The sequence below is a fragment of the Callospermophilus lateralis genome, chromosome 6 (assembly GCF_048772815.1).
Source record: "Callospermophilus lateralis isolate mCalLat2 chromosome 6, mCalLat2.hap1, whole genome shotgun sequence".
NCBI classification, from domain to species: domain Eukaryota; kingdom Metazoa; phylum Chordata; class Mammalia; order Rodentia; family Sciuridae; genus Callospermophilus; species Callospermophilus lateralis.
In genome coordinates this window covers 113,209,837-113,222,202 of record NC_135310.1, presented here as the reverse complement: position 1 = coordinate 113,222,202, position 12,366 = coordinate 113,209,837, and the positions used below count along the sequence as shown (strand labels likewise).

The 12,366-nt window shown below is 51.5% G+C and overlaps 1 protein-coding gene across 1 annotated transcript; it reads right to left on the bottom strand.

The window, feature by feature from the left end:
• Positions 1–5,362: 5,362 nt before the first annotated feature.
• LOC143402604 (gastricsin-like) lies at positions 5,363–11,932 on the bottom strand. The gene is made up of 9 exons (XM_076860168.1): positions 11,868–11,932; positions 10,575–10,725; positions 10,132–10,249; positions 9,107–9,225; positions 8,567–8,766; positions 7,470–7,592; positions 6,785–6,932; positions 6,157–6,255; positions 5,363–5,515 (listed from the first exon to the last, which is right to left on the bottom strand). The coding sequence occupies exons 1-9, from the start codon at positions 11,930–11,932 to the stop codon at positions 5,363–5,365; spliced, it is 1,176 nt and encodes a 391-aa protein (XP_076716283.1).
• Between the last annotated feature and the right edge of the window lie 434 nt (positions 11,933–12,366).

The window sequence follows — 12,366 nt, the reverse complement described above, 5'->3', positions numbered from 1 at the left end:
TCTTGTTTCCAGAGAAAAGAATGAAATCAAAATTCTTCAGAAATTTCTCTGACTTGGATGGAGCAGCGCATGCGTATATCCAGCAGATCAGGAGGCTGAGGCTGGAGATGACAAGTTCCAGGTCAGCCTCAGCAATTTAATGAGATAATCTCAAAAAAATAAATTAAAAGTCCTGTGGATGTAGCAAAGTGGTTTAGCATCCCTAGGTTAAATCCTTACTGCCGTTTATATATATATATATATATATATATCAGATGGACTTTTCTTGCAGGCACCCAGTCCTGGCCCATCAGTCATGGGCAGCAGGTACGATCAGGCAAGAACTTGGTGGCTCCCTCAGGGAACATTTAAAGTGTATGGACAAAAGTACTCAGAAGAAATATGTCCCCAGAAGAATGAAGGGTGTTCCTGGACAGTGTCAGAGATGTCCACACAGATTGATTTCTGATGACACATGGAGCCTACTTCTCTTTGCTGAGCCCTCTCAGCACATATGGAAGGACTTGAGTGTGACATGGGATGAACTTGACTTAGAAGACCCACCTCCACCACTTAAGGCTTCTTTGACCTTGACAGCCGCTTGCCCTTTCCCACCCTGTGTGTGCTTGTGTGTCAGAAGGGATAACCGTCTGTGCCTGCAGCACTGCTGTCCAACCCAGTGAGGCCCTGCCCACGGCCGTGCCTGCTGCAGTCCTGGCTGTCAGCTGAGTCTGGGTCTTCAGATTGGGCAGGGGCTGGGGCTGGGGAGGCAAAGGCAAAGGACTTAGGTGAAACTGAGAGTATTCATTCTGGTTCCTTTTCTTCTTTGTGGTGTGTGTGTGTGTCCCAGGGTTGAACTCTGTGGTGCTTTACTACTTAATTACACTCCCAGTCCTTTTTACTACTGACTCTGAGACAGGGTCTTGCTGGGTTTCTGAGGGGCTTGCTAAGTTGCTGTGCCTGGACCTGTCAGTCCTCCTGCCTCAGTGTCCCAAATTGCTAGGATTACAGGTGTGCTCCACCTGCCCGGCAGTATTCCACTCCCTGATTCAGGTGGGAGTGAGGTGGAGTCCTCTGGCTCATGAGAAGTCAGTGTGCTCTACTCCTGATAGCTCATCGGTTTTCATGTGCATTATACTTCAACAAAAAGTGTGAAAAATGGCAATTTTTCCTTTTTTAATGTAAATTCTATTTGGGCATTATTTGTACACAATGGTAGAACACATTTTGTATTCTCATGCATGCATGTATCACAAATTTGTCAATTTATTCCCCAGTACCTCCCCTGTCCCTCCCTGCCTCCCTGGTCCCCTTCCTCTATCCTACTGGTCTCCCAATGATCCACAACCCCTGCCCCAGGTGACTCCCTCCTTACTCCCCCACCCCCTTTTCTCTCTGGCTTCTACACATAAGAGAAAACGTACCACCCTTGGCTGTCTAAATCTGGCACATTTTGCTTAACACCCATTTTCCTGAAGTGACATAATTTCATTTTCTTTCTGACTGAATAAGCTCCACTGTGTACATAGACCACATTGCTGTATCCACTCCTCTGTTCATAGACAACAAGGCTGACTCCATACCTTGGCTCCTGGAATCTCACTGCTATAAACTTGTGTGTGAGTGTATTCCCACAGTGCGCCGCCTTTAATGTTTGGATGAACTACCAGGAGCAGCCAGGAGTAGCACAGCTGGGTCATAGGGTGGCTCCGTAACAGTACTTTTGTTGGTTTGGGATTTGTTGTTTGTTTTTGTGTTTGTTTGGGTACTGGGAATTCAACCAAAGAGAGCTTTAACACTGAGCTGCATCCCCAGACCTTTTCAGTTTTTATGTTGAGATAAGGTCTCACTAGATTACTGAGGCTGATCTTGAACCTGTGATCCTCTTGCCTCAGCCTCCTGAGTAGCATGTGCTCAGGAATACAGGCATGTGCTACTGTCGAGGATCATTCCAAGATTTTGAGGATCCTTCATGCTGATTTCCATAGTGGTTTTATGAATTTATAATTTCACAAACAGCATATTAGAAAATGTCCCTTTTGCCTTACATCCTTGCCATTCTTCACTATTATTTGTATTCTTGATGTTTGTCATTCTGACTGGAGAAAAACATAATCTCAGTATAGATTGTGTTTTTCTTTTTTCCTTTTTGGAATTGGGGATTTAACCCAGGGATGCCTAACCACTGAACCACATCCCCAGCACTTTTTGTTTTTTTATTAAAAGACAGGGTATCACTAAGTTGTTGAGGTCCTTTCTGAGTTTCTGAGGCTGGGCTCAACTTGCAATCCTTCTGTCTCAGCCTCCTGAGGGACTGGAAATAAAGTTCTGTGCCAACAGACCCCCTCAGTATAGTTTTGATTTGCATTCTTTTTTTGGAGTGGGGAGCATACCGGGGATTGAACTCAGGGTCACTCAACCACTGCCCCACATCCTCAGCCCTATTTTGTATTTTATTTAGAGACAGGGTCTCACTGAGTTGTTTACTACCTCACTTTTGCTGAGGCTGGCTTTGAACTTCATCCTCCTGCCTCAGCCTCCCAAGCTATGTTCATCAGGGATATGGGTCTGTAGAGTTCTTTCTTTGATGGGTCCTTATCTAGTTCTGGTATCAGGGTGATTCTGGCTTCATAGAATAAATTTGGAACTGCTCCTCCTCCCCATTTCTATTTCATAGAATAACTTGGGAAGCACTGGCTTTAATTCTTCTTACAGGAATCATAGAATTCACAGGAGAATCCACGTTTCCTGGGCTTTTCTTTGTGGAAGACTTTTAATTACTGTTTCAATAGCATTGCTTCTCCTGGGTCTGTTTGTTTTCTCTGTTCACGTGGTTCAATTTGGGTAAGCCATGGGTGTTTAGAAACTCAACTTCTTCCCGAGTTTTCAATTTATTGGACTGTAAGTTTTCCCAAAGAGTCCATAATGATTGTCAGGATTTCTGCGATATCTTCTTTTTTGGTTCTAATTTTATTAATTTATGTCTTCTTTGTCTTTCCTTTGATTGCTTTAGCTTGGGTTTGTTAATCTTATTTATCATGTCAAGGATTCAATTCCCTCTTCATTGATCCTTTGTATTTTTCACAGTTGATCCTCTGTTGCATGAATTTCGGCTCTGGTTGAATTATTTCCTTCTGTCTTCTTTCCTTGGCTTCATCATGAGGTTGTATATTGGGAATCTTTCTAATTTTCTCATGTAGGCCCTCATGGCTCTACCTTTCCCCTCCCAATGGCCTTCACGGAGCCAAAGGAGGTTCTAATATGAGGCATCTCTGTCTCTTAATTGTAAGAATTTTAAAAATTCTCCCCTTTTTTATGGCCAATCCAGATGTGTTTGTATCATTTCTGTCATTTTATTCTTTGTTCTGAGTTCTAATTTCATTTCATTATGACCTATTACCATACGAGGAATTTCATAGAATGCTACATATTCACAAAACCTTGCTTATGGCCTTAAATATCGTCCATTTTGCAAAAGATTGCAGGGACACATGAAAAGAAAATGCACTGAGGTCTTTTTGGATGAAATGCTCTGTGGATATCTATTAGGTCCATTTTGTCAAAAATATATATTGGGTCCGAAGAGTTTTTACTGTAAAACTCACATTTCTAAGGAGGAGTAATCAGGGAGAAGAGAGGAACAAAAAATGGGGAGAGCAGGATACAGAGCACTGCCTACAGAGAGGGTGGCCCTCTGCCCGTCGTAAGCCTGGCAACTGAGCAGGTCAGTGTCAAGCCACAAGAAGCATAGTGTGTCTGTGGTTCTGTCCCCACACCTGACCTAGTCGGAACCTCTCAACGTCCTCCCTGGCCACCATCACGCACCTCCAGGTGTGGTACTACACAGAAGTCAGAGAGCTGGGTGAGAAACTTACCCAGGCTCTTCTCCCACCCCTCACATCAGGGGAGTGTAACACACACACACACACACACACACACACACACAAGGGCGGCCATCCTCGCCTGTGATTTGAGTAACCTCCCTGGCTGGGTGAGAGGCGCTTAGACACAGCTGTGTTAGAGCCTTCCCCACCCTTCTCCAGGTCCCAGGGCTCGTCCGTGCAGAGGTGTGCCTGGCCATTGCTCTGAAGACCCAATCATCGCCCCTGACCTTGGTATACTGCCCTCCTTAACCTTCATTGGATGGGATTTTTCCCTTGAATTTTTTGTTCCCCAATAAAAGCCCACTCCCTGGCGTGCTCTCCCTCTCTCGCTAGTCTCTTTGTAAACCTCACCACCACATTAGGTGGCTGGAGGCAGGAGCTAGGAGAAGCCGTCCCGGAGCTGGTATTAAAGGTAATCAGAGTCTTGTCTCTTTAATTTAAAACTCCCTAGCAATTACTCATGAATCAAACCTTCTTTCATGAAGCCAGCGCTGGTCGCATGGCAGACAGACCGACAGACACACACACACACACACACACACACACACACACGCAAAAACTAGGAGGGTGGTGTTTGAATAACTTAACTGTGGGACTCCTGACCTATAGTGACTGGACTGAATGTGACACTGATGTGAACCATTGATTCAACTTTTGTCTCCAAAGACAGAAGTTGCCTTATTTGGGTCTATGAGACCTGAGATCTGACTTGATTAGAGAAAGTGGGCTTGATGTCCATGTAATTCAAGGAGCTATGCCTATGTCCACAGCTCAGGGTCAGCCCTCCTTCAAATTGAAGTCCTGGGACCTAGGAGACCAGGTAAATGCAATCTGCCTAATTCAGTCCCCAAGCTCCAGAAGTCCTCCTAGAAATAGTATCTAGCACAGCCTCCTCCCTCATAGACCCCATGAAAGTTGCAAGGGCACATGTGTCAGAAAATTCTGGCCAAGGTTGAATAAGAGCTAAGAAGACAGACATCTAGATCTGAGAACTGTGCCCCCCAGTCACACTGCCTATAGACATGCATCTGTGTCCTGGGGTCATGGGTAGCTTGGGGTGGTAAAATGGACCATTAGGGCATCTCAGGTTGTTAGAGTAGGGACTCTTACCTGTCACCTATGCTCCATTACCACTGCCACCCCCTCTAGAGGAAAGCTAAGAAGTCACTCCAAGCTCTGAGGAAGACAGAGCCCATCTCCAAGCCTCAGCTCAGGACCCATTTCACTTAGAATCTCAGTGACCCACCAGGGAACCTCATGGCCCCTCATATCTATCAGGGTGAGACCTGTCCTGATTCCCACTCTGCCATTCCCTGAGACCCACGACTACTTAGAGGACACAAGAAAACTCCAAAAACATCAGGCTGGACAATATGGGATACTGTTTATTATTGGAGAAGGTCCACTAAGAATGGCACATTGCAGAGAGGAAGGACAGAGGACTCCAGGAAAGGTGGGGCCAGGAGGAGGACGGGAGCCCAGGTATCCAGGAGGAAAGTCTAGGCGGCAGTGGCAAAGCCCACCCTGTTGTTGGCCATGTCAAAGACGGAATAGTAGGACCTGAGGAAGACGTCCCCAAGAATCCAAAAGGGCTGGCCATTTCCTGAGGACACGTAGGTGGCTTCCAGTCCAACCAAGCAATAGCCATTCTCCTGGTCAACAGAGAAAGGCAGCACTCATTCATTTGGTCACACATGGCCTGGCCACTGCTAGCCTGAGCCCTGGTCAATGAGCAGGGCAAGGAATGGCCCTGAAGGGTATAGACAAGGTGGTGTTTCACAAGAGGGGCTGCTGGGAGGGATTTTCCCAGTGGTAAACACAGGTTGTAGTGGCCTCTGCAGGGTCACCTATTCCCATGCTGGGTATCTTTTCTTGCTAAAGCTCCCTTCTGTTCCTCTTTGGCAAAAGTCAGAATGGTGGTTCAGCTTAGAGTAAAGCTAGCTTGCATTCAGACTTTGCCTTCACCCTCATCATCTGTGCAGCTGGATTAGCTATTGAACCTCTCTGAACCTCCAGGTTTTCATTTGTAAAACAGAAAGAGAATCTCCCCATCAAATACTGTGACAATTCCCTTCACCTAAAGGGAAGCCTAGGCACCGGGGTTCACCACGGGCTATCCCTAGAGAGAGCCCCTCTCCACTGATTAAGAGACTGATTGATCATGGGTGACACTCTTCTGGTGGGGATAATCCCAGGTGACATGAGTTTGGAAATGGCACAGGGCCAGATGGAGCTTTTCTGGCTACACCTGTTCCTCCACCCCAGTGGCTCAGCCCCAGGGACCAGGACTTACATTGAGGATGTAGGCAGAGGGCGGCAGAGGGAACTGCACCCCGTTGATGACGAAGGTGAAGGTGGGCAGGTTCTGGATGTCATTACAGTTCACAAAAAACTGCAGAGAAACAGGTTCTTCCAGGTCCCCTCATTCCCCACCCCAGAGCACCTGCTAAGCATCCCGGATGCCCCAGACCTCTTTTTGGAGCAGAGGGCACAGTTCAGGGCAAATGCTATGTAGGTACTGCGTGGGTGTCAGGTGCACTGCTAGAGTAGGTGACATCCAGAGACACCTGAGAATGTCACACACCCAAAGATGCTTCTCCTGCCTGAATGGCCCCTCTGAGAGGTTGAATCACTGCCCTTTCCCTGCAGGGGTCCTTTGAAATCACACAGCCATGTGCAAAAAGTGGACCAGGGCACCCTCCCCTAGTGGGGAGGGCTAATCAGGTGACCATTTCATTTGCCAGGACACATGGGAGCAGGGGGCATAGCTGTGTGGAGGAGAGGGAGGTGTGGATTGAGAGTTGTTCCTTGTTACTCACTTGCTTGGCCTCAAGTTTTACTCACAGGGACCCACGATGCAGAAACAACAAACACTACTGGGCTGACCTTTCCTGGCCAGGGCACATCCATGCCACACCCACCTGTCCATACTCATCCTCCTGGGCCCCTATAGCTTGCAGAAGGGAGCTCAGGTACTGCTGGGGCACGGTGAGCAGAGAGGTTCCTGTGTCCACCATGGCCTGGCAGCCCTGGGAGCACCAGCCAGAAGCCTCTTCCCCAACATAGAACCTGCGTGGCAAGAAGAGGGCAGCCTCAGCCTGACCAGGTCAGGGCAGCCAGGGGAGACCTTCCCTCCACAGGGAAGCAGGCACCCGATAAAGATGAGGATCCCCAAGGGCCAGTGCAGGTTGTTCCCTTCCTCACATTCCCTCTGAGTCTGTGCAGGGTCACCTGAAGGACCCAGGAATATATTCTAAAAACTTCAAGGAAGTTTTGAGAAGCACAGAAAACCAAGGTTGTCGTCTTTGTTGTAAGGACAAGGAACAAATTAGTTGTCCCACACACTTCAGGTTCCAAATTGTGGGTTCCTGTGTGATTGGACAAGAGCTTCTCCAGTACTTGGGATTCCACATGTGCCCCCCCTACCCCTTTCTTGAGACCCAGGGTTGATGCCCCTGTGGAGGCCAGCTGAGGCTCTGGGGAGTGCAGGTCGCAGGAGTCCTCTGTGCCCACAGCTCAGTGGAGCCTGGATGTGTGCGTGCCATGGGTGCCCAGAAGCCAGCTCCAAGCAAGATGCGTCCCCAGGGACCCCCACCCCAGACTCACTCCTCGATGCCGATCTGCCAGTAGAGCTCCCGGGTGACAGGAGCCCAGAAGATCTGCCCTGTGTACAGGCTCTCGTCCACACCTCCAAAGATGACTGCTCCTCCATCCTCAGATCCCTCTTGGCTGCAGGACACACAGGGAAGGGGAAGTGAGGGAGAGGTTAAGGAAGGGGACACACATATTGAGAAGCCACCTTCAAGGGAAAGAGCATGTTCCCAGGATTCACATGGGGGTGTCCTGAGGACAAGGCCATGCATTCCCCCAGACTCCTGAATGGCACTTCCCCAAAAGCATACTACAGCGCACCCACGCTGTGCTGCCTTCTGCCTCTGAATTCATGCCATTGCTGGACCCTGTCACCAGGAGCCACATTCAAACCACTTATTTTATTTCCTCTGCAAGTGGAAAGGGACAGGGTTTTGGTGGAAGGAAGGGAAATAGGCCATGATTCTTCCAGAAGCCTCCCCTGAGTGGTAGCAGAGTGGGTGGCACCTGGGGTTATGGGTAGAAGTATAAACAGGTCATAGGAGTCCCCAGGGTTAGTGACAGGGTCAATGTGTTAAAAGCAGGATAAGGAGACCAAGCCACAGCAAGAAGATGGAACTGACTCTAGACGGTAGAGAGGAAGAAAGCTGGACAGCAAGAGAGAAAAGCGAGGCCCAGGCCCCTCCTGACCTGGCCTGCTGTGGGGGCTGGGAGGACAGTGGGTGAGGAATAGTCGAGGGCCTAGACCAGGAGACTCCAAGACCTAGAGGGACACATGCAGGAGGAGAGGCAGCAGGTCACTGGACAGAGAGGCCTCAGGGAGAAGCACAGGTGAGGCAGTGGGCTCTCAGGGCCCAGAGCAGCAGGTAGGCCCAAGACATGGGGAATTAGAGCAGCGACACCTGGGAGAAGCTCAGACTGAAGAAGGAGAGACCATCCTGTGTCCTGAGAGTGGACTGGGGCAGGCGCAGGGGAGCAGGAGAGTCAGAGCCCAGGAGCTGAGGCTCTGAACAAGTGTGGCCCAGCCACCCCCTGCTGGGAGGTCTCCACACCCAAAGGGATCAGAACTTGGTACAGAGCAGGAGTTAGGGACCCGCAGGGCAGTCTCTCACTTGCTGAGGTAGACGCTGAACATGGGGCTGGACAGGGCGTCCACCCGCAGCATGCCCTGCAGGGCTGTGGTGGCACCTCCCACGGACAGGGCAGGGTAGGCCAGGCCCATGATGCCATCGAACTGCATATAGACAAAAAAGGTACCCGGCTCCTGCTCACTCAGGCCGAACTCCTGGTTGGGGACCTGGATGCTCTCGACCTGTGAAAGGAAGACACAATAGAGGGGAGGTGACACTTCTGACTGCATCTATGTCCTCCTGCCCCATGCCACCAGAGACCCTCCATGGTCTTCCCTCCTCCTCTGGCCCATCTGCCCACTTCTCCACAGGCATCCCAACTGTCACTTCTCTTCCAAGGGCCTCCTTCACTGTAGCCTCCCATCCCCACACCTCTGCCCCCCAGTTCTAAGCTCCTGAAAAAAGGCACTATCTGACTGGTCACTCTGGTGCCCCATCCCTGGACAGGAAAGAACAAGGACATCTAGGTCCCCACCCTCTCACACCCCCATCCTGGGTGGGGGTGGCAGCTGGAGCACTCACAGTCAGGGTGTCATAGCCGAAGAAGCCAGTGAGGCTGCCGGTACCATACTGCAGGGAGAAGGTCTGCCCATTGGTGGAGAAGGTGGAGGACTTGCTGGGGTTGAAGCGAGGGTGTGTGGCTGCAGGAGGGAGCCATGGAGGCCAGGGGTGAGCAGAGGGCTGCCTGGCTCTCAGGCTCATGGGCTGCACCCCTGCCTGGCCCTCAGCCTAAGCTCCCAGCCTGAGGCGTCAACACCCCCACCTGGTCACCAAGGAGGGACTGACAGCTTTGGCCCCTGGATCCTCTTATTTGGAAGGTATTGGCCTGAAAGCCCATGTTTCACAGGTAATTGGATGCCCGGACGATGACCACCCTATAACCAGGTGCCCTAGACTCCACCTCTGTCTCTACCCCACCAGAAACTGGCAGAAACCTAGTGGGAAATGCTCATCCAGTGAGGAGTGGGAGGGAGACCTAGGAGGAATCCACTCACCCCAACCTCAATTCACCCAGGAGCTGGGCATAGTGGGATGTGGAGGTGGCATGGGATGTGCCCATGGTGGACAGAGATGTCCACACTCCAGCCCCAAGATTTTGGAAGGAATTAGGGCAGCATTAAGAAACTGAAGATCCTCTGTCTCCCTAAATGACTCCAGGACAGGGACCACATCCAGCAGAGTTGTGGCCAGTCCCTGGAGACACTCAGGGAGAAGCTAGTGGATACGAGAGTGGAGGGCGAGGCACAGAGTGGACAGCGTCCTGAGGGGAGGAGCAGCACTGCCCGGTGAGCAGGAGAGGGTGGAGCGGAATGAACTGGAGGGGTTGAGGTGGATGGCAGAGATGAAGGGGTCCATCCTGACACAAGGCAAGGCAAGGGGCCACCCTGGAGCAGGGCCAGCCTCCTCCCTCTGGCTTGTTGATGCCCTGAGACCCTCAACAAGTCCCTGGTCCTCCTCAGGAGTGAGCACCCTTCCCTGCCTGCATCCCTGGACATGCCAGTGCCCAGCCCTGCCCAGGGGCCCTCCCTGCCCAGCCCAGCACTCACTGCAGGCCTGGCTCTGGCAGTAGACCGAGGGCACCCACAGGTTGGAGGAGCCAGTGTCAAACAGGACCAGGAAGTTCTGGGGTGGAGTCCCGATGCTGATCTCACCAAAGTAGGCAGCCTGGAGAGCCATGGGGACAGCTGTGAGCATTAGGCCAGGCTTCTCCATGGGCAGAGCAGGAAGGACAGCCCTGCCCTAAGTACTACCAAAAGCCAGGGTCCCAGACACACCGTCCTCAGTCCCAGCCTGCCCAGGGCAGCCACGTGGTCTCTGTGGGTCAGCTGCCAGGTCATTGGGGTCCTCCCCATGCTCTGCCCAATGGGCCACTCACAGCAGGGTGGCCCAGGCTGGCAGGACTGGGAGAAGGGAGGAGCCTCAGGGTGGGAGCCCAGGGAGTTCCCAGCTTTGGCAGCAGGGACAGGGACACCTAGAGACTAGGACTCACATCCATGTAGGTCATGGGCTCATAGAGCACGCTGAAGTCGCTGAAGCGGTACTTCTGAGCGGGGTCGTACTTGTGGGTCCTCAGGAAGTCCCCCAGCAAGCCCTTTTCCCTCATGGTCTGACGCATAGTCTTCATTTTCCTCAGGGGGACCCTAGGGGAGGCTGGGTGTCAGGGCAGGGCCCCCCTCCTGCCTCTACCTTCTCATTTCTTCTCTCCCTGATGTTCTCCCTCGCCTCCTTCCCTCTTCCTCTTCTTTCTTTCCTTCTCCACTTCTTTCAACCTCACTCAGCACTTCTCCAAGACTCAGGAAACAATGAACTTCCCTCATGCCTCCCCTCAGCCCCTCTCAGGGGTCCTGCTCCTGCCCTGGCCTCTGCTCTCAGAGACCCTGAAAATACTTCCCATGAAGGGGAGAGGGACTTGGGACGCTGGGACTTTACAGCTTCCAGAGGATGTCTGCTGATATTTGTTCATTTGTTGTTTAAGGGTCGGGTCTGGGATGTGACTCAGTGGGAAAACATTTGCTGAGCATGTGCCTGACCTGGGTGCAGTCACCAGCAACATGAAAATGTAGAAATAAAATAAAACAATTCTCAGAGATAGCAAAGCTCATCCCAAGTGTGTCCCTTCCTGTGATGCACTCAAGCACCTGGTAGTGTCTATGAGATACACCATGGAGTAGGGGAGCAGCAATTGTCCCCTAATATGTTTAATCTGAAGCTGATTGAATGTGTGGCTATAAAGCTACACACAGAAAAGGCCCTCTGCACTCTTCCCTGGTGGCACAGCAGGCAGGGTGGCAGGCTGGGAGTCGTAGTGTCCCCTGAGGCAGGTCACCTGCTCCATCCTAAATTTTCAACACCTCATGTTATAGTGATTTACAGGAATTGGTGTTTTTGCTAAAATGATTTTGGCTTCTTCCAGCAAATTTGGGGTCCCAGGAAAGTTTTTGGAGGGATTATCTGTCTCCTCTAGTTAGGATGTTATCTTTTGTAGGAAGAAACCACATTCATCGTGCAAAGGCCGGCGTGGGCATAGTCACCCTGCTCTCTGCCTCAGGACAATCTTCTCCCCACAGTCTGGGAAGGACCTAGCTGTTGTTTAGACTAGCAGCTCCTGAGGCCAGGCTCTGTCTGCTCCCAGCTGAGTCCTGCCCAGCTCCAGCAGGGGCAGCCTTCCCTGGCCCAACAGGGAGTCCCGCTCAGACCCAGCTGCTGCCCCCTGACTAGCTGCTCCACACAGGGCTGCAGGCTTCCTGAGGTTCCCTGCACCCACAGCCAGGCCCACACTCACTTGACAGGTGTAGTTGACGCCTCCAAGACCAGGAGGCAGACCAAGGCCACCACCATCCACTTCATGATGCCGATTCCCAGCTGGTCACAGAGCAAGCGCCACTCTGAGGTCCACAGTCGCACTGGAGTGAAGACTTCAGCACTCCCTCTTTATACCCCCTGGATGTGGCCGAGTCCCTCCCTCCGTGCCCTGGGCAAGCATGACCCCAACCAGGGTGTCCCGTGTACACCAGGTAGCCATTGTTACTGTGTTTTCCCCCTGGACCATGGCCACAGCTGACTTTTCAACTTGTTGACTTTTGAATCCAACAGCAGAGGCCAGGAGGTACGGGCGATAAGACAGAACAAAGTCGCCATAAGATGGAGGGGCAGAGCTGCTCCTCCTCCAGGAACCAGTGGTTGGTGTAGGCATTTTGGGGTGAGAGCCACAAAGAGGCAGAAACAGAGAGAGGGGCATAGGAACATAGGCAGGTTTCTATCCCAGCTAGCCTTGACATCGG